Raw genomic sequence first — 21669 nt, 5'->3', positions numbered from 1 at the left:
CAAAACTAAAATAATTTCAAATGGCAACTTTATGGCTTTCAGAAACACTAAAAAAAAATCATAAAAACATAATGTGGTAGCCAGTTATGGTTACTTTTCAAGACCAAACAGGGAGAAAAATTATAGAATCACTGAGGTAAAAATCATGGATTCACCCTGTAAATTTTCATTCCCAAACCTAACACATGCATCAAATAAGATCTCCTTGTTAGTCTGATTCTAAAAATGAGTGATCACACCTTGGAGAGCTGTTGCACCAAGTGGACTGACATGAATCGTGGCTCCAACACGAGAGATGTCAGTTGAATCAAAGGAGAAGATTATCAAACTCTTAAAAGAGGGTAAATCATAACGCAATGTTGCAAAAGATGTTGGTTGCTCACAGTCAGCTGTGTTTAAAATCTGGACCAAATACAAACAACATGGGAAGCTTGTTAAAGTCAAACATACTGGTGGATCAAGGAAAACATCAATGCATCAAGACAGGAAACTTAAAGCAATATGTTTCTAAAACAGGAAACAACAAAACAAATGAGGAACGAATGGGAGGAAACTGGAGTTAATGTCTGTGACCAAACTGTAAGAAACCGCCTACAGGAAATGGGATTTACTTACAGAACAGCTAAACAAAAGCCATCATTAACACCTAAACAGAAAAAACAAGGTTAAAATGGGCTAAGGAAAAGCAATCGTGGACTGTGGATGACTTCATGAAAGTCATATTCAGTGATGAATCGCGAATCTGCATTGGGCAAAGTGATGATGCTGGAACTTTCGTTTGGTGTCGTTCCAATTGGATTTATAAAGATGACTGCCTGAAGAGAACATGTAAATTTCCACAGTCATTTATGATATGGGGCTGCACGTCAGGTAAAGGCACTAGGGAGATGGCTGTCATTACATCTTTAATAAATGCCCAAGTTTACATTGAAATTTTGGACACTTCTCTTATCCCATCAATTGAAAGGATGTTTGGTGATGATGAAATCATTTATCAAGATGATAATGCATCTTGCCATAGAGAAAAAAACTGTGAAAACATTACTTGAAAGAAGACTCATAAGGTCAATGATATGGCCTGCAAATAGTCCAGATCTAAATCCAATGAGGCTCCAACCTGCAACAGCAATCAGAGAAAGGTGGAGCCAGATTGATGAAGAGTACTGTTTGTCACTCATTAAGTCCATGCCTCTGAGACTTCGCAAGCTTTTATAAAAGCCAGAGGTGGTGCAACAAAATACTAGTGATGTATTGGAGTGTTATTTTGTTTGTTTGTTTTTCATGATTTCATAATTCTTTCCTCATAATTGAGTGATTTCATATTTTTCCCCCTGTTTGGTCTTGAAGAGTAACCGTTACTGGCTAGTACATTATGTTTTCATGATTTTTTTAGTGCTTCTTAAAGCCAGAAAGTTGCCATTTAAAATTATTTAAATAAATCATTTTTAAAAAATGGCATGGGGTCCCCTCTATTTTTTTTATAACCAGCCAAGGTAAAGTAGACAGCTGCAGGCTGGTATTATCAGACTGGCAAGTGTCATGGTTCTTGGGCCCTTCCTCACCTATTAATTCATAGTCGTCTATCAGATGTCTCCATTACAAACCTGGGAAGTAAAGAGTTAACAATAGACACAGACACAGAGAAAAAAAAAATATTTGAATAAAGACTCCTCTACACGCCCTTGTTCATCATTTTAATGCTTCAAAAAAATCCTGGAAGTTCCTATGTAATTCAAAGAGTAATGCCCCACGTCATCCATCGATTCCTATGGAGCATCATTCTGAGAGCTTTCTCAGAACAATGCTCCATAGATCACTGCCAGCCAGCAGAAGACCCGGAATTTCATATACTGTATATTGCTCACCAGCAGTGATCTACGGCACGTCATTCTGAGTAAGTTCTCAGAAAGATGTTCCATAGAAATCGATGGACGTCATGGGACATTAGTCTTTGGATTATATCAGAACTTCCAGGATTTATTTTGGAGCAATAAATTGGTGAACAAAGGTGTGTAGAGTTTTTAATCTTGATTGAATTACATTGAATCTTCCATAATTTGTATTTAGGCAATAAATTCGTGAACGAGGGCATGTAGGGGAATCTTTAATCAAATAAACTTTTTTTCTCTGCCTCTGTGACTTTTTTAACTCTTTAGTTGCTGGGTTAGTAATTGAGGTATTTTATAGATGTCTAACCATTACTAATCCCTGGGCTTGATGTCACCTGTCAAATCATAGCTGACATCAAGCCTGCAAGTATTACCCCGATTGCCAAGGCACTAGGACAATTGGGAAAAGCCGAGTAAAGAGCAAGAATTTAGGCTATGTGCGCACGTTGTTTTTTTCCCGCGGAAATGCTGCGTTTTGAACTGCAGCGTAACTGCATGCATTCAGCTTCCCCAGCAAAGTCTATGAGAAAGCCGAAAAATCAATGCACACGCTGCGTTTGAAAAACGCAGTGTTTTGGATGCCCAAAATCGCTGTGGAAAAATAGCAGCATGTCACTTCTTTTGTGCGTTGTTGCTGCTTTCTCCACCCATTGAAATCAATGATGTGGGTCACAACGCAACCAAAATGCACTTGGACTGCATTTTTGTTGCGTTCCGCATGCTTTAAATGCAAGTCTTTTCAGTCTCTCTCTGTCAATGTCGGTCAAGCTCTGTCTGTGGATGTTGGTGAATCTCCCTCTTTCTCTGACAGTTGGTCGCTCTGTCTGTCTCTCTCTCTCTCTGTCGGTCGGTCTCTCTGTCTGTCGGTCCCTCTCTCTGTCCGTCGGTCAGTCTCTCCCCCTCTCTCATACTCATCGTTCCCCGATAACCGGCGCGGCGCTGCACGGCGTTCACACTGCTCCGGCGGCTTTTCCTCTTTTGAAAATGCCGGCCGCTCATTATTAAATCTCGTATTCCCTGCTTTCCCCGCCCATCGGCGCCTATGATTGGTTGCAGTAAGACACGCCCCCACGCTGAGTGACAGCTGTCTCACTGCAACCAATCACAGCCGCTAGTGGGCGTGTCTATATCATGCAGTAAAATAAATAATTTGAAAAAAACGACGTGCGGTCCCCCCCAATTTTGATACCAGCCAAAATAAAGCCACACGGCTGAAGGCTGGTATTCTCAGGATGGGGAGCGCCACGTTATGGGGAGCCCCCCCGCCTAACAATATCAGCCAGGAGCCGCCCAGAATTGCCACATCTATTACATGCAACAGTCCCGGGACTTTACCCACCTCATCCCGAATTGCCCTGGTGCGGTGGCAATCGGGGGTAATAAGGGGTTAATGGCAGCAGCCCATAGCTGCCACTAAGTCCTAGGTTAATCATGACAGGTGTCTCCCCGAGATACCTTCCATAATTAACCTGTAAATGAAAGTAAATAAACACATACACCCGAAAAAATCATTTATTTGGAATAAAGGACAAAAAAACACCCTCTTTCACCACTTTATTAAAATCCCCAAATACCCCTCCAGGTCCGGCGTAATCCAGAGGTCCCGCGATGCATCCAGCTCTGCTACATGAAGCTGACAGGAGCGGCAGTAGAACACTGCCGCCCCTGTGAGCTCTATGCAGCAACTGAGGGGAATCGTGCTGTCAGCGGGGATGTCACTGAGGTAATGCCGGTGTGTGTGCGGTGATGATGAGGGCTGCAGTGTCGGGATGTGTGCGGGGATGTCGGCGGTAATGTCGGGACGTGTGCGGGGATGTCGGTGGCAATGTCAGGATGTGTGCGGGAATGTCGGGATGTGTGCGGGGATGTCGGCGGTAATGTCGGGATGTGTGCGGTGAAGATGATAATCGGGACGCCACACACAGACAGACCTGTGGTATGACAATGAAGTCGGGTGCAGTTCACCCGAGTTCATTCTCATCGCGCGACTCTGTCTGTGTCAGCTGTCAGCCGGCATGTAGCAGAGCTGAATTGCTGCTGGAACGCACTGTCAAAAATGCATCCAAAACACATGCAAAATGCATGGAAAAAGCATCCAAAATGCATGCGTTGTGGATGCATTTTATTTTATAAACGCAGTGTCCAGTCTGCCAGAGGCTGCGTTCTTTTCCGCACTGCAGAGAACGCAACGTGCGCACATAGCCTTAATGTGATGCGCCAATTCTGGGGTATCTGCAGGCTGCTATTTTAGATAGGAAGGCCCAAATAACCAGGCCCTTCCCTCCATGATAATACCAGCCCCCAGCTGTCTGCTTTACTTTGGCTGGTTATGAAAAATAGGGGGAACGCCATGCCATTTTTTAAAATTATTTATTTATTTATTTATTTAAATAAAAAAATCAAAAACAAAAAAAAAACAGTGTGGGATTCTCTCTATGTCTGCCAAGATAAAGCAGACAGCTGAGGGTTATAATCAAAAAACTCCGGCACTCATTTGTGGTGAAAAATATTGGTTCTTTATTACATGTCCATTAGTTAACACAACGTTTCGGCTAATGCCTTCTTCATAGACTGGAAATTTCGATAAAAATAAAATATAATGTCAGTACCATAAACATGTATATATTCTCATACATCTATATATCGGTAATCCCATATAACATCAATTGTGGAAAAAGGTTTATTTTACCTAATGAATGAACACGCTATTTTTAAGGAAGAACCTCAATTGTAGTGAAGTACAGTATATCTAAAGGAAACACAAGAAAGCAACCAATTGTAACAATGGAAAATTGAGATCAGAATCAAAGTCTGAAAAATAAACAATGGTATATCACATACCTAATGGGAGCTCACAGTATTATATGGCTCCATATATAGGAACATTCAATATTGGGTAATACAAACAGAGGTTTATCTATGGGACAAATAATAAAGTTTCAAGGATTGGAAACTACATCTTATATCAACAATTCAATCATTATATAGATTTACCTCAATGAGAGGAAAAAGAGGAAAGGCTGCTATATCCCAGTGGGGCAAAGTGAGAAAGCGCTATGTATAAGGAGAAAGAAAAAGAAACTGTTAGGGCATCTCACTAAAGTGAGAAACAGGAACCACAAGATAAAGTACAAGGTTAAAGTCCCATAGACACATACCAAAAAGTGAGGACAGACGCAGTGCATTACCTGTGCAGCCGGTGGTCAGCGGTGAATGAGGAACCATGTAACCGCGAGTGAGGTTTTTATGTGAGAAGGGGGCGGGTCGTGATAATCATTTCCTTTATTATGGAACGCACGGTGAATCGCACGCCACGCGTGCGCAGAAGAATCCGGAAGTGCGCGCATGCGCAGACGTGGTAACAATTCCTTTATGTTGGAACGCAGGGTGAGACGCACGCATTTTTCAGACTTTGATTCTGATCTCAATTTTCCATTGTTACAATTGGTTGCTTTCTTGTGTTTCCTTTAGATATACTGTACTTCACTACAATTGAGGTTCTTCCTTAAAAATAGCGTGTTCATTCATTAGGTAAAATAAACCTTTTTCCACAATTGATGTTATATGGGATTACCGATATATAGATGTATGAGAATATATACATGTTTATGGTACTGACATTATATTTTATTTTTATCGAAATTTCCAGTCTATGAAGAAGGCATTAGCCGAAACGTTGTGTTAACTAATGGACATGTAATAAAGAACCAATATTTTTCACCACAAATGAGTGCCGGAGTTTTTTGATTATCTACTGTAAAGTTCTCCTGAGCACCACCTAAGCAGTGAGCCAGACCATCACGTTTTTTTCAGCTGAGGGTTATAGCCTGCAGCTGTCTGTTTTACCTGCTCTGGTAATCAAAAATTGGTGGGAGCAAATGCCATTTTGATTTTTTATTTATGCCATATACACGTGTGCAGGTAAATTGTCTCAATTTTGTTCTCTTTGCAGCCCCCCCAGCCTATAATACGACCATTTTACAGCACAGAAGTTTGGGTTCCCTTTGACTTTTATGTTCGGGGTCTGGGGTCATGTTCTAGTCAAGTCTGGGCCTGAACAAAAGTTTTAACTCAAATTCGTCTGAACTCGGGGAACCAAACAAGGGTCTGCTCATCCCTACATATTGGTTACTGGAATTAATGTAGATAGTTCCTAAGAGGGTCTGAAAGGCCCATCAAAATACTACAACTCCACACTCCAGTGTGTCCAGTTTTTGTTGCAATTATAGGTCTAAAAGAATACAACGCTATTCAAATCTGACTTGGCAGGTTCACTTTCCATGGAATCTAATTTTTGATGTGCTGATTCACAAACAACCTATGTAGCCTCATTGATGGTAACATTAAAAATCAATATTAAATTAGCTGACCTGAGCCACCTTTATAACCAGGGAATTGCAACTGTAAAATGATAATACACTGCAATAAAGAAGTATTATAGTATGTTTTACAAGCAATCAATTATAGTTTCATGACTCCCTAGGAGAACTAAATAAAATGTAAAAAGGGTCTACTTTCTTTTTATAAATATAAAAATTAAAATAAATATATTTGGTATCCTGCCAAATGCAAGCCGTCATATAGCTCTATGGACAAGTAAATATGTTAGAAATAAAACCGAAAAACAATGGCAGAATTATTTATTTATTTTTTCACTCCCACTTTAAAAAAGTATTTATTTGTTTCCCAAAACAATATTCAAAAACTTAAATCATGACAATAAGAACACAGCTTAATCGGCAATACAAAAACAAACAGTCTATGTGAGTATGTCAATTAAAAATATAACTGTAGGGAGGAAAAAAACATGAGAAAATACTAAAAATTACTGCACCCCTAAGGGTTTAAGAAAAGATGTGCACATGTTCTGTATAGATGATTGATGACCTGATAGTTTGCTTCTGGAAAACAAAAGGAACCCCAGCCTAACATTGGCTACTTTAAAGGTAGAACTGTTAATAGGGAAAATGGAAGGGTATTTATCAGATCATAAATCTCCAAAATGACAGAACAAAAAGTTTGATTTTTTTTTCATATTTTTTTTTATTGTTGTTTTAGCTATATAGTGATATACAGCATTGAATGAGCAGCACAACTATGGCTATTGTGCCTTAGGGAGGACTCTACCCCTGATCCTATGATTTATTGCTGACAGTTACTGCAATGAATTGCAAATTTACTATAATAAAACAAACCAAAAAGAACAAAAATGACGGCATTGTGATGCCAGTGTTTCTCTGACTTTAACCAGGTACTTACGGTAATTTAATGATTTCCAATACCTTACCGTTTTCTGATAAATTAATTACTTTATTTTTCATGTCATGTATGAACTTTGGAATATTTAGGATAAATGTGTTATCGTGAATGTATATTGACTTTTCCTTGCATTTTAAACAGGTTGACAAGTATTTAACCCTAGCATAATTCATCAGTGGCATTTATAAATACCAACAAATGATCACAGCGTATTAACTGGGAAGAATTTTACCTCGCAGCTCTGAACAATGACATAGTCACTTTTTAGCCCCTTTAACTTTTTCTTTTTGCACTTTTGCTTTTTTTCCCGTGGACATAGCCATGTGTGTGGGATTGTTTTTTGTGGGAAAAGTTCTAGTTTTGAAAGACACCATTCTTTTTACCATACAAGTAGTGATGGGCAAGCACTAAAATGCTTGGGAGGTCGGTACTCGAGTTATGCAATTTGTAATGCTTGAGTGTTTATCTCAATGAGAAAAGTTTTCCCCTTAGACCCCATTAAAGCTTCTCATATGGCCAGATCAGATCTCATAATTTCACTGATGATGGGCAATCACCCTGAAACACCGTATCTGCAAATTGAGGTTCTGATCTGGCATAAATCTTAAGTCATATGACAAGGTTTCTTGGAGAGTCACATGTGACTTTTAGGATTGCTACTTCCAATAGATGGCACTAGAGTTTGTCTACTTTCTCCCTGAAGAGACAATTTGCGTTTATCTCAAGTAACGCGCATAATGGAAGTCAATGGGAAACTCAAGTATTTTTCCGAAAGACCCTTCCAGGAGGTCTGGGGGGAAGGAAAGTCATTGAAATGGGTGTGAATGTGTCACCCGGCTGCAGCGGTCACCTCAGGGATTCCACTCCACCTTCAGGGACGCCACAGGGGCTCCACTGGATTATCTCTGGCCACAGATATGTCAGGATTATTTACATGGGAGTCGTGACTCCACTCACGGTCTGCATTCAGGGTTATGGGTGACTGCCACTGCAGTTTTAACTAGCGTTTTGGGCCGGTGTAATCTGCAGTTGGTGTGGGCTCCCGTGAGTGAGGCTGGCCCTAGGGGCTCGGGTGTGTGTGGAACAACAGGTCGCAGAATAACTCAATCGCAGTCCAGAAAGTCTTTCAACCTGTTTACTCACGTTCAGCTGGTTTTGTGAGGTAACCCGGGCGATGCTGAGGTAAACCAGGGGAGAGCCAGGTATCCTTCAGGCTGGCATAAGGGTAACCGTTAGCTCGCCTTCCTAGCACTTCTTGTTTCGGACAACCCCTGACTTAAAGTACCGTGGGATTAATCCAGGGAAGTCGCTTCTACTTTTTCTCCTGTTTTCTAGCCCGTTTGCTGGCAGCGTGGACCAAGGAAGATGGCTCCATGCTCGATCTTCCTTATGGGCCCCATCATTGCTGCTGATGCTCGGACTCTGTAATGGTTGGTGAGGAACCTCTAGTCCCTCCACCTGCAGGATTTAGCAGACTATTAAATGGATGTCTGGCTCTAGGGACATGTTCCCTGTGCGTGCTTAGTTACCAGGAGTCCCCGTACTCAACTGCCTGTCCTCTCTTCAGGTTTCTTTCAGGCTGACTCTGTGGCAACTGTTCTCCCTCGCCAACGGCCACTACATGTGCAGGGTCTGCCTAGCGTGTCCGCTCTCCTGCGTCTCCAATATCAGACAGGCTCTCCTTCTCTTTTTCTGACTGCCACTGCAACTCTAGCTCCAAACCTCTCTACCGCACCCCTTGATTGGATGTGGAGGCACGCCCCCTCTTGGGTCTGCCCAGGGGTCCCCTCAAAGGTGTGCGAGACCTGGTCACTATGTATCTGTGCGTACATACCCTATTCCAGCCTTCAGGATTACCTGTCAGTTCTGACCCGGCATGGGTGCAGTACCTAGTAGCGCCTGACCAGGTCAGGGGTGCCACATTCCCCCCTAGTTAAAATCAGCACGTCCTCAGGCTGCAAAGACAAGAAACGTTTTAATACAACTTTTCCCACACAGGGGAGGTATTTACATTTAAAACATACCAGGTACCATTCCACCACCACCCACAAGTCCTGGTCCCACCCCGCAACTCCCAGGAGGTAAGTCACCGGTCCTTTTGGTGACCAGGTCTGGGCCATCTGCATCCCAGACCTTTTCTCCAATCTTCCTCTCCTAAGGACAGTAGTGTAGGGTAGGCCCCATAAACAGGCGTACCAGCGTCTTTGGTGTTGGAGATCCAGGCCCTATAAACAGGCGTGCTCCCTGGTGGTGCAGAGCCAGGTCACATAAACAGGCATGCTCTAAGATTGGTACCACTGAGGTAACTTTTTACAATGCGAGAGTTTGTGGCTATAGCCAGTTCATAGCCGGTGTTCCATTTTTAAAGGGCACATAACCTGGTGCAAAAACAATACGAAAGCAGTTCACACAAAAAGTTCTTGTGGGCACATTTCTTTAAACATTTAAACATTGCTTAACTGGTAGCAAACTTTCTCTGTAAACTCTTTTGACTGAAGAATTTAAATTAACTTCCTTCTCTCAAGATCAGGGCTCTTGTTTTCAGTGCTCTGATACCTGGAGGTTGTTGCTTGGGTGTCTGTATTTGCATTGACATTATGGGCATCTGCAATATGGGCGTCCCCTGGTGGTGATGACTCTGGGGATCTGGTAGAAGCAGTGGGGAGGGAGTCTGAGCTCACCAAGGTTTCCTTTGGACGTTGCACCACGTCCAAGGCAAACCAACCTCTTTCTCCCTTATGCCTGGTGAACTCGACCACATCCCCCATATGCAAATCACGACCAGGGTGACCCCTTGGCAGGTGTGACTGCAGATCCCGCCGAGGCACAAAGATGACTTCCTTAACCCCTGCTTCTACAATGAAACCATACCCCGTTCGGCAGTTGAATTCTTCTACTACCCCACGGTGGAGGAGACCTCTGGCCTGGTGCCTGGCACACCACAGGGACTGCTTTTCCTGCAGGTCCCTGGCCTCCAGTTGCTCTCTCTCTGGGGTGAGTTTCTCAAGGGGGTGTCTAGATCTCACACACCGCTGTCCTCTGCGTGCTGGCCTCCGCATCACCATCACCTGGTCATTACCAGGTAACCAGGTCAAATGCATGCCGGGGCTATATGCAACCAGGTCTTCCTCCCTGGCAGGGGGTGCTACATCTTCCTCTGATCATTCGGGGGACAGCAGCGCAACCTCAGGGCCTCTCTTTCTCGCAAAAGGTGCTGCGACCTCCTCCGGTCAGTTAAGGAACAGCAGTGATGGATGGAAGTCCTCTTCTCCCTCCCTGGCGGAGGGTGCTGCGACCTCTTCCGGTCATCGGGGGAACGGCAGCACGACCTCCAGGCCTCCCTTACTCTTTAAGGATGAGGTGTCCTCCTCTGGTTGGTTAGGGAGCAGCTCTGGGGATAAGCTCTCATCAGCCTGGCAGGACGATGAATCCCCCTCCCCGCTTCTGGTCGGGATGGCAGCTTGGGGATTAGATACGCCTACACCAGATGTGCTGGGAATCGAGCATTCAGTTCTCTCTTTAGATGCAAGTACACTGGATCCGCTTCAGGTATGGGGGTAGAAGCTGTATCCCCAGTCAGCGATTAGGGTGCTGTGACCGCTTCTGGTCTTGCCACTGGGACAGGAGGCGTTGAGCCCTGGTCTGGGTTGGCCGGGACAGGAGGCGTTGCGGCCTGGTCTGGTCTGGCCGGGACAGGAAGTGTTGCAGCCTGGTCTGGTCTGGCTGGGACAGGAGGCGTTGCAGCCTGGTCTGGTCTGGCCGTGACAGGAGGTGTTGCGGCCTGGTCTGGTCTGGCCGTGACAGGAGATGTTGCGGCCTGGTCTGGTCTGGCCGGGACAGGAGGCGTTACGGCCTGGTCAGGTCTGGCCGGGACAGGAGGTGTTGCGACCTGGTCTGGTCTGGCCGTTTATGTCGCTTCTGGTGTTGCATCGGGGATCGCACCGGACATCGCATTGGGCACCGCATCAGGCATCGCATCAGCCTCGGATGTTAATGCTGGTGGAATCAGCACACCAGATGGACTAGGAGCGGTTGTAGACTCACTGAGATCCGTGCTTGAGACATCCTGTAGCATGGTCGCCACTGCTGACAACAACTCTAGCTGAGCATGGGCGGTGCCTCCAAGTGGTCCTCGCTGCACCAAAAACCGCAGGTTCTTTATTGCCGTGATCATCTCTTCCTTCCAAGCGGCTATCTCTTGCCTGCTCCGCTCTTCCATTCCACCGGCAATTCTTCCCACTTCTTCCTCCAACTGCTCTTCGGTCATGGGCCTGGTCTAACCCTGCTCTTCCTGGTCACCTCTTGCAGAAGCCATCCTCTCTCTGTCACTTCTCACCAGGTACAGGTCACGCGCTAGTGTCAGTTTCGTTTTTGCTTGTTCTCCACCCATAGGACCGGGACGTCCCCGCAGTCCAGAGGCAGATCCGCCCCATCTTCTCCTTTCACGGGGTCAGAGCGCTCCAGGGATTCTGTGTCAGCCACACCTCTTCGTGGGCGGTTACTCTTCTTCTGCATGAGCTGCAGCTTCCCACTTCGCGTGCTTTTAATATCAACAAAATGGCGGCGATCCAAATTTTCTGAACGGACCGCTAAGGCGCACTGTCACCTGTCTTAACAGGTCTAGTCCTTATCCTGTTCGTGACGCCATAATGTGTAGCCAGGCTGCAGCGGTCACCTCAGGGACTCGACTCCACCTTCGGGGATGCAACAGGGGCTCCACTGGATTATCTCTGGCCACAGGTATGTCAGGTTTATTTACATGGGAGTCGTGACGCCACTCACGGTTTGCGGTCAGGGTTATGGGTGACTGCCACTGCAGTTTTAACGAGCGTCTGGGGCCGGTGGAATCTGCAGTTGGATGGTGTGGCCTCCCGTGAGTGAGGTTGGCCCCAGGGGCTTGGGTATGTGTGGAACAACAGGTCGCAGAATAACTCAGTCACAGTCCAGAAAGTCTTTCAACCTGTTTACTCACGTTCAGCTGGGTTTGTGAGGTAACCCGGGAGATGCTGAGGTAAACCAGGAGAGTACCAGGTATCCCCTTTTCTGGCCCATTTGCTGGCAGCGTGGACCAAGGAAGATGGCTCCAGGCTCGATCCTCCTTATGGGCCCCATCATTGCTGCTGATGCTCGGACTCTGTAATGGTTGGTGAGGAACCTCTAGTCCCTCCACCTGCAGGATTTAGCAGACCACTAAATGGATGTCTGGCTCTAGGGACATGTTTCCTGTGCGTGCTTAGTTACCAGGAGTCCCCGTACTCAACTGCCTGTCCTCTCTTCAGGTGTCTTTCAGGCTGACTGTGTGGCAACTGTTCTCCCCCGCCAGCGGCCACTACACGTGCAGGGTCTGACTAGCGTGTCCGCTCTCCTGCATCTCCACTATCAGACAGGCTCTCCTCTCCTTCTCCTTTTCTGACTGCCACTGCAACTCTAGCTCCCAGCCTCTCTACCGCACCCCTTCATTGCATGTGGAGGCACGCCCCCTCCTGGGTCTGCCCAGGGGTCCCCTCAAAGGTGTGTGAGACCTGGTCACCATGTGTCTGTGCATACACACCTTATTTCAGCCTTCAGGATTACCTGTCAGTACTGACCCGGCATGGGAGCAGTACCTAGTGGTGCCTGACCGGGTCAGGGGCACCACATAAACAGCACTCAAATGAAATGAGAACAGCATGGGGAAGATACTTAGATACATTTCTGACTCCTAGGTCGCTGCAGGAAACACTGTTGTCAGAGTATTACTCTACTTTTACGGACTGACAATAAAACATAAAAAAACAAAGATAATATGGAAAAAATGTTTGAAAGCATTCTTTCCTGTATAATAACTTGTACATAAGGCAAATTTAACTAGAGAGAAAAAACACTTCTTCCACCCCTTAACCTGCATTCACACGTAGCGTTTTTGCTACATTTTTGCACTCTTATGGCTTTCAATAAATTTCAAGAATGAAAAGAATGATGAAAGCATTAACATGCTCCTTCTTTCAAAAATACAGCATTTTTCCATTTCAGTCAGGAAAAAAGGAATCATGTGCATAAGATTTCTCAAATTGTTTTCCCATTTGCAAGGAGTGGGATTCCTAGACTGGTGACTAAGAGATAAAGTGCAAGGCCTATCAGAATCTGAAAGGAGGGATTGCAATATACCCTGGAATACACATAGAGGATGGCCTCAGAAAACATTTTTCCCCCATTTGGAAGAAGTGAGACTCCTAGACTGATAAAGCTTATGCACTATGTATAAGGGATTTCAAAAATTATGAGAAGAAACTCCAATACACTCTGGAATAGAGATGAGCTAACATGTTCGTAGTTCAGGTTCAGAAGCAGACTTCCAAAAAGCAAAGTTCAGGTTCGAAGTTCGAGTGAGTTAAGCCTGCTTTACACATGTCAATTTCGCATACGATATCGTATGCGATTTGAAACGACCCCATCGTATGTGTGACATGTTCAATTTGTTGACCGTGGCGCAATTATTTGCTGTCACACGTACTTACCCTTTCATACGACCTCGATGTGGGCGGTGAACATCCACTTCCTGGAGTAGGAAAGACGTTCGGCGTCACAGCGACGTCACGCGGCAGCTGGCCAATAGAAGCGGAAGGGCTATGATGAGCGGGACGTAAACATCCCGCCCACCTCCTTCCTTCCGCATTGCCGGCGGGAGCCGCGGGACGCAGGTATGCTGCTGTTCATCGTTCCCGGGGTGTCACACACCGCGATGTGTGCTGCCTTGGGAACATTGAACAACCTCACGTTCAATTTTTAGGAATTGAACGGCATGCATGCGATGAACGTTTTAATGTTCAATCCCACTCGCACGTAGCTGTCACACGTTACAATATAACTTACAATGCCGGATGTGCGTCACTTACGACGTGACCCTGCTGACACATTGTAAGATACATTGTAGCGTGTAAAGCCCGCTTTACAAGTGGAAACCACTCATGTGAGCAGCGCTTTTCTTAGGTATGATTGATGCTCAGCCCTGTGCAAGTTACATGCAGTGTTTGAATGGCTCACACTGGGGGTAAAATCAGCATGATCAGATGTAGTGTGTACACACACAAAAAAACAAAAAATTTGAAAAACCATGCCCACCCTCCCCCGGAAGTGTTCTGCTTATGGCTGGCAGCATGTGAGTAGAGCTACGATCTGCCCAATTACTGACTTCCATTGATGATTGGATAAAGTCGGGGTCAAAAATTGATCCTTTTTAATGTTCAAATGTACCTGGTGAACCGAACTTTCAAAGGTTCGCTCATCTCTACTCTGGAACACACAAAATGTAGGGCCTCAGAAAACATTTACATTTACAAAGAAATGGACTTCTTTGGCTAACAACATGGAGTCCCGGGGGCCACTTCTCAGAGTACAAGTGGCACAACAAAGTCTTTCAGACATTCAACTCCTATTTTGCTTCAGCTAAGGTGAGTGGCCTGTGCCGCATCAGGTCATCAGGCAGCCTCGGGGCTTCAAATTGATTGAAGCAGGGATTTCAAAAACTTTTTTTTATCTCCTTGCAGACCTTTACCAATGAGAATTCATGAACCATGTTGGGGGGGTGAACTTTTCCAACTTATCAGAAGTAAAGAACACCACAAGACCTTTGTCCATTTATTCACACAAGAGATGCGTTTGGGCCTTTCTCCCATTGTATGAATGTATTTTTATTTTTTTTTTTTTAAATGAAGCTGAGGCAAATCTGAGGCTCGCAGGCAGCAGTCACTGCTCCCTCCCTGCTTAAGTTTATTCCATGGGGTTTTAGTGCCACCAACAGCATAATAACTAATAGGCGCATCTGCTTATCAAATGAAAATGCTGACAGGTTGACTCTTCTCAAAATAAACAAGGTCTGGAATGGCCCTGACTTCTCAACACCAGTAGATGACATTAGTAGAACTTAAGTAGAACTTAAGTTCAATTCAAATGATTTTCTTTTTCTGGTGTATTCCCATGCACCCTTCCCACCCCCAAAAATAACGTATACGGTTCATGGTTTATTATATTTCTTGCCCTCCTCCTGCTTCTCCTTTTCCACCATATCAACAGGGTTATCATGCAATCATAACATTTTTTAGAGGGCTGTCAGGTGGCCCCCACTCTACAGACAAAACATTGAGGAGTCAAACAAGATGGTGAGCGGCTATTATGCCATATAATCAGCATAACTATCCTGCATCTGTATCTATTTAAACCCTCGCTGCTCACAATTAAAGAATATGCTTTGCATGTGGACGTTGTGAGGATGAGAAAGTAAAGAGAATGCTACATACTTGTATATCCTGGCTGCATGCTCTGTAAATTTTGCCATTTAGGCTTGTGGTCTCTGAGGCTTTCTACAACCTGATGGCAGCTGCCCTCCTGCAGTACTCGGTCCCTAGCCACTAATATTTTTCAGTAAGCAATCACCTCCTTACACCTGCACGTGTCCCATAACATCACCCATGCCCTGATCAATTCAGTTAGGTTGCAGCAGTAGTATACCTATAGAAGAACTTTTAAAGCCGTATACTGTGTATTAAGATATATATATATATATATATATATATATATATATATATATATATGTATATATATAGAACTAGAAGGTGGCCCGATTCTACGCATGGGGTATTCTAGAATTTACGTATTGTGTAGTTAATGTATGATTTTTGTTATATATATATATATATATATATATATATAGATGTTGTTGTCTGTAGTTAGCAAGTGTTTGTGTAGGGGCTGTACATGTTCTGTGTGTTGTCTGGGTGTGGCGGGGGGTGAGAGCGGTGTTGTTTGTGTGTTACGTTGTTTGTAGAGCGCTGTGTGTCTGTATCATTGTGTATGTGTGTTGCGCGGTTTGTGTGTGTGTGTTTTGGGGGGAGGTATGTTTTGTGCAATGTGTGTGTTGCGCGGTATGTGCGTATATTTGTGTGTGCCGTGGTGTTTGTGTGTTGGGTGTTGTGTGTGTGCGGTGTTGTGTGTGTGGGTGTCTGTGTAGGGCAGTGTTTGTGGTTCCCAGTGTGTGTGTGGTGTGTTGTGCAGTGCGTGTGTGGCAGTGTGTGTGTGTGTGTTTTGGGGGGAGATGTGCACCCCCCATCGTGCTCCATCCCCCATGCTGCGCACCCCCCATCATGCTCCATCCCCCATGCTGTGCACCCCCCATCGTGCTCCATCCCCACTCCCCATTGTGCTCCATCCCCCATGCTGCGCATTCCCCATCGTGCTCCATCCCCCATGCTGTGCATTCCCCATCGTGCTCCATCCCCCATGCTGCGCACCCCCCATCGTGCTCTATCCCCCATGCTGCGCACTCCCCATCGTGCTCCATCCCCATGCTGCACACTCCCCATCGTGCTCCATCCCCCATGCTGCGCACCCCCCATCGTGCTCCATCCCCCATGCTGCGCTCTCCCCATCGTGCTCCATCCCCATGCTGCGCACTCCCCATCGTGCTACATCCCCCATGCTGCGCACCCCCCATCGTGCTCCATCCCCCATGCTGCGCACTCCCCATCGTTCTCCATCCCCCATGCTGCGCACTCCCCATCGTGCTCCATCCCCCATGCTGCGCACCCCCCATCGTGCTCCATCCCCCATGCTGCGCACTCCCCATCGTGCTCCATCCCCTATGCTGCGCACTCCCCATCGTGCTCCATCCCCCATGCTGCGCACTCCCCATCGTGCTCCATCCCCTATGCTGCGCACTCCCAAACGTGCTCCATCTCCCATGCTGCGCACTCCCCATCGTGCTCCATCCCCCATGCTGCGCACCCCCCATCGTGCTCCATCCCCCATGTTGCGCACTCCCCATCGTGCTCCATCCCCTATGCTGCACACTCCCAAACGTGCTCCATCTCCCATGCTGCGCACTCCCCATCGTGCTCCATCCCCCATGCTGCGCACCCCCCATCGTGCTCCATCCGCCATGCTGCGCACCCCCCATCGTGCTCCATCCCCCATGCTGTGCACCCCCCATCGTGCTTCATCCCCCATGCTGCGCACTCCCAAACGTGCTCCATCTCCCATGCTGCGCACTCCCCATCGTGCTCCATCCCCCATGCTGCGCACTCCCCATCGTGCTCCATCACCCATGCTGCGCACTCCCCATCCTGCTCCACAGTCACACATCAGACATTAAACACGCACACATCTGATCGCATACACTCACACACACACCCCACTTCTCCCTGTGCCCACCGGTGGCTGGTCCCAGCAGCTGTGCTGCACGCCCTGCTCCTCTGCCGACACTCACAGATCCGATCGCATACACTCACACACTCATCCGATCGCATACACTCACACACACACATCCGATCGCATACACTCACACACACACATCCGATCGCATACACTCACACACACACAGATCCCGATTGCATACACTCACACACATCCGATCGCATACACGCGCTGACACAATCACAACATCCGAAGATACCACATGCTTCCAGCCATGTGATCCTCCGGCAGGTCCTGGAAGATCACTGAACAGTATCGCTGCCGAGAAGCAAGCGATATCACGGGATGGTGTGTGTGTGTGTGGTGTGTGTGGTGTGTGTGTGTGTGTGTGTGTTCCGCCCCTGCAGGACCTTGATGCGCTCACCTCGTGTGGGGGGCGGAGCCTGGGCGATCGGCCAATCCATGCGGGGGGCGGAGCCTGGGCGAGGAGAGCGGCCAATCCATGTGGGGGGAGGAGCCGAGGCGAGCAGCCAATCCGTGCGGGGGGGCGGAGCCATGGCGAATCCGTGAAGCCGAGCGGCCAATCAGTGCGGGGGGGGCGGGGCCATGGCGCAAATCCGTGAAGCCGAGCGGCCAATCCGTGCGGGGGGCGGGGCCATGGCGAGCCCAGCGGCCAATCCACTGTTTGTCACCGTAAGGAAATGGCAAATCCGTGCGAGGGGGGGGCGGACCCGAGGCGAGCGGCCAATCCGTGCGGGGGGAGGAGGCGAGGCGAGCGGCCAATCCGTGCAGGGGGGCGGGGCCATGGCGAGGCCAGCAGCCAATCCGCTGTTTGTCACCGTAAGGACATGTCCCGGGACATAATTTTGGAGCAAGACAGACAGACAGACAGAATAAGGCAATTATATATATAGATGTTGAATTGTGAATTTAGGGTATCTTTTGAGTTGTGATATAATAATTTATATATTATGTCCTCTAATGTACCATAGTCTAAGTTTATTGAATGGATTACGGCATTTAAAACCATGCAAGTAAAACACAAATATTAAGTACAGTAAATATTAAAGCATAAAAAGTTCAGCTATTTGTATCCCAGTAATTGTGACGGCCTATGCAATACGTGATTGTGATTTATAAAAACAAGTATATTTAGTTAAAAATGTGATTTTATTTTTTGTGTTTTAGTCTACACTAAAATTACTAAATTTTACTGAAACAGTCAGCCTAGCACATACAGCTCATACTACAGACAACTAGTCCTTGTATTCCTGCCTCAACCAAATCATTTCTTTTCTAAACATCAAAATGCTGATAAGCAAAATCCCCATTTTTCCATGTGCCTGATTCTAACGTATCCTTTTCTCTTCATAGTGGCAAGGCCGAGCAGCTAGTTTTGACAGTCAGGGTTCATGCCCTTCTCCAAAACCTCCACCAACTCCATGAGAAGAAATCACGTTCAATGCCTGAATTTTTACCAACTTCCAGACTTGTTTGAGAATCCTGCAGAAGATCTCTCACCTCCTTAACAGCAAGTCATAAAACCAACAGGTCAAACGGTCTTTACTTGACGTTCAAGAAGAGTGCAGGAAAATGTACATGTGATTTGGTTTCGTCTTGGTCTGTAGTCTCCTGAAATGTTATATTTTGATGTTTTCATGATAAAAAAATGGACAACAAAATGGAGAGATTTGATAACAGACTGAAGAAGACTCATTTTAATGTGTGAATATTTGTTGTTTTGTGGACAATGAATGTAAATTGAAGTGTTCTTCGTTACTGGGAACCCGGGAGAATTACTGTCATGGTATTATTACTGGCATGGAGCCAGGGCTCCACCGGTACAGAGGATTAAGGATTGAAATAATTGCGATTTATATTCTATTATAAAGATCTTGTATGTCCTTTATATGTGAGAACATAATCATCAATCTGTGTTGTCTTTGATGATTTTGTGTAATATGACAACAGAAATGCTTTTACATCTTGAGCTTTGTTTTTTTGCTTGCCTCAAAGACAATTTGACTACTATATCTACTTAACTTTTCACTTTTTATGGGAGTTGATATTTTTACACCCAGGTCATTGAAATTTCGGGAATGCATTCAAATGCAATCCTCTTACTATGAAGGTGATCTTTTACATAGTAAGGATCCCTGCACCGCTCTCAGGAAAAGTCAACACAGACAGCAATGACAAAACGGCAATGTTCGGTGTTTACGCAACATGCTGCATGTCATCTGTGGCCCTTTTGCTAGTGAATGTTTTGTGGATCAGCATCTTTAGCTTATACCGTTGTTCACACTGATATGGTCTATCCACTTATTTGTTGAAATTTACTTGTCTTTATTACAGTCTAGCAATGCTCATCGACTATATCACAAAGCAAATCACTGCCTTTTGTTCAAGCTTATGCCTAGCAAACAAGAAATTATGTTTCACGCCACATAAACTATGAGTTTCGATCATTATTGCTGATTATAAAAATCAAAGATATGTGGTAGACCTATTTTCGGACATACTAAAATGCCATGAAAAAAAACATTATTAAAAGATATCTTGTACAATAAGTGAATGTTAATTGCTTACTTATGTAAGAATGGCATCAAAATGCAAACGTGAAACAATCTGCCTGAACAACAGGGGCAGAAATGGGACAGGCAAACAAGCTATAAAAGTAGCGGAGTTTAGGAGAAGATGTTCCTAATACCCGAATCTCCGTTTTGTGCTGTATGAAAGAAACCTCAACCTAAAAGAAATCTGTCAGCCAGTTTTTGCCAGCTCATCTGAGAGCAGCATGATGTGGGTAAAGAGACTCTGAATCCAATGATGTATCATTTAGATTAATGGGTGCAGCCGTTCTGACACAATCAGTAATTTTAGCTTTAGCCATGTAGCAGAGCTGAGAGATCTGTCCCGCCCACACCAGGCTCTCTATTGATATTGTACATTGACAGTGAGGTGTCAATCAGAGCAGGGGGCGTGGCATTAAAATCCAAGCAATGATAAGAGTCTTGCTGCTTAACAAACATAGCAAATAAACAACAGATTGAACCATGAGAAGACAGGCATCCCTGAATTCTCTGTGTTAACCCTTGCAGCATGCTGGCTTCAGCTTAAATAGCAAAAACGTATTACTTTTAAGTGATTACATTCTTTCTTTTTGTTACTAAATGGACTGCATACTTATTTAATAACTGTGTTATTATTAAACGTTTGTTTTGTTTTTTGTTTTTTTTCATTATTTTGAATAGATCACATAGAAGTGAAACATGGGCAATGTTAAAGGAATAGACTTATTATTAAGTCTGATCGGAGCTGTGTAAATCTTTAAGCTGTCATTTCTTATGGGTGGTGGATGTCGATAGACAGCCTTTTTTTGTACACCTAGATGGATTTCCAGTGAAGAGAGAGAATTTGGAGATCGGTATAAGAAAAAAAAAAATTAAATTAAATTATGGATACACTTTTCTGTCCTAGATGTCGACCTTTAACTCCTTCTTTATCCTAAACCAACAGGAATATTTCATTATATGAACTGTTAATCAATAAACCACTTTAGATATTACAGAGGTGTCCTTATTTGTCCATATAAATTAATAAGTGGCATGAGATGACCAGCTTTGCAAAAAAAAACAAAAAACAGAAATTGATTATTCTATGTATGTGAACTTTGTTATCTCCATAGTGGATCTAAATGACCATGGGCATTGTCCTTTTAAAATGCAACAGTTGAACTTTGAATCAACATTAAGGCCCAGTCACACTAAACAACTTACCAGCGATCCCAACAACGATCCAACCTGATAGGGATCGCTGGTAAGTTGCTAGGAGTTGCTGGTGAGATGTCACACTGCGACGCTCCAGCGATCCCACCAGCAACCTGACCTGGCAGGGATCGCTGGAGCATCGCTACATGGGTTGCTGGTGAGCTCAACAGCAACCAGTGACCAGCCCCCAGCCAGCAGCGCCACGTGGAAGATGCTGCGCTTGGTAACTAAGGTAAATATCGGGTAACCAACCCGATATTTACCTTGGTTACCAGCGCACGCAGCTACATGTGCACAGAGCAGGGAGCAGCGCACACCACTTAGCGCTGGCTCCCTGCTCTCCTAGTTACAGCACACATCGGGTTAATTACCCGATGTGTACTGCAGCTAAATGTGCACAGAGCAGGGAGCAGCGCACTATGCTTAGCGCTGGCTCCCTGCTCTCCTAGTTACAGCACACATTGGGTTAATTACTCGATGTGTACTCTGCTGCACGTGTAGCAGAGTACTCGATGTGTACTCTGCTACACGTGCAAGGAGCAGGAGCCGGCACTGACAGTGAGAGCGGCGGAGGCTGGTAACGA

General features: G+C 45.4%; 1 protein-coding gene across 2 annotated transcripts in view; it reads left to right on the top strand.

Annotated features, from left to right (window-relative positions):
• The window catches only part of SYT6 (synaptotagmin 6), a 697758-nt gene extending 676884 nt beyond the window's left edge, over positions 1–20874 (top strand). For both annotated transcript variants that reach the window (XM_075335608.1, XM_075335609.1), the window contains exon 7: positions 18690–20874. In XM_075335608.1, coding sequence (XP_075191723.1) covers positions 18690–18761 — 72 coding nt within the window. In that variant the 3' untranslated portion in view covers positions 18762–20874. The remainder of the gene's footprint in view (positions 1–18689) is intronic.
• Positions 20875–21669: the final 795 nt, after the last annotated feature.

This window comes from Anomaloglossus baeobatrachus, chromosome 2 (assembly GCF_048569485.1).
Source record: "Anomaloglossus baeobatrachus isolate aAnoBae1 chromosome 2, aAnoBae1.hap1, whole genome shotgun sequence".
Taxonomy (NCBI): Eukaryota; Metazoa; Chordata; class Amphibia; order Anura; family Aromobatidae; genus Anomaloglossus; species Anomaloglossus baeobatrachus.
Note: the sequence above shows the minus strand (reverse complement) of the source record. Positions and strands in the feature narration are given on the sequence as shown.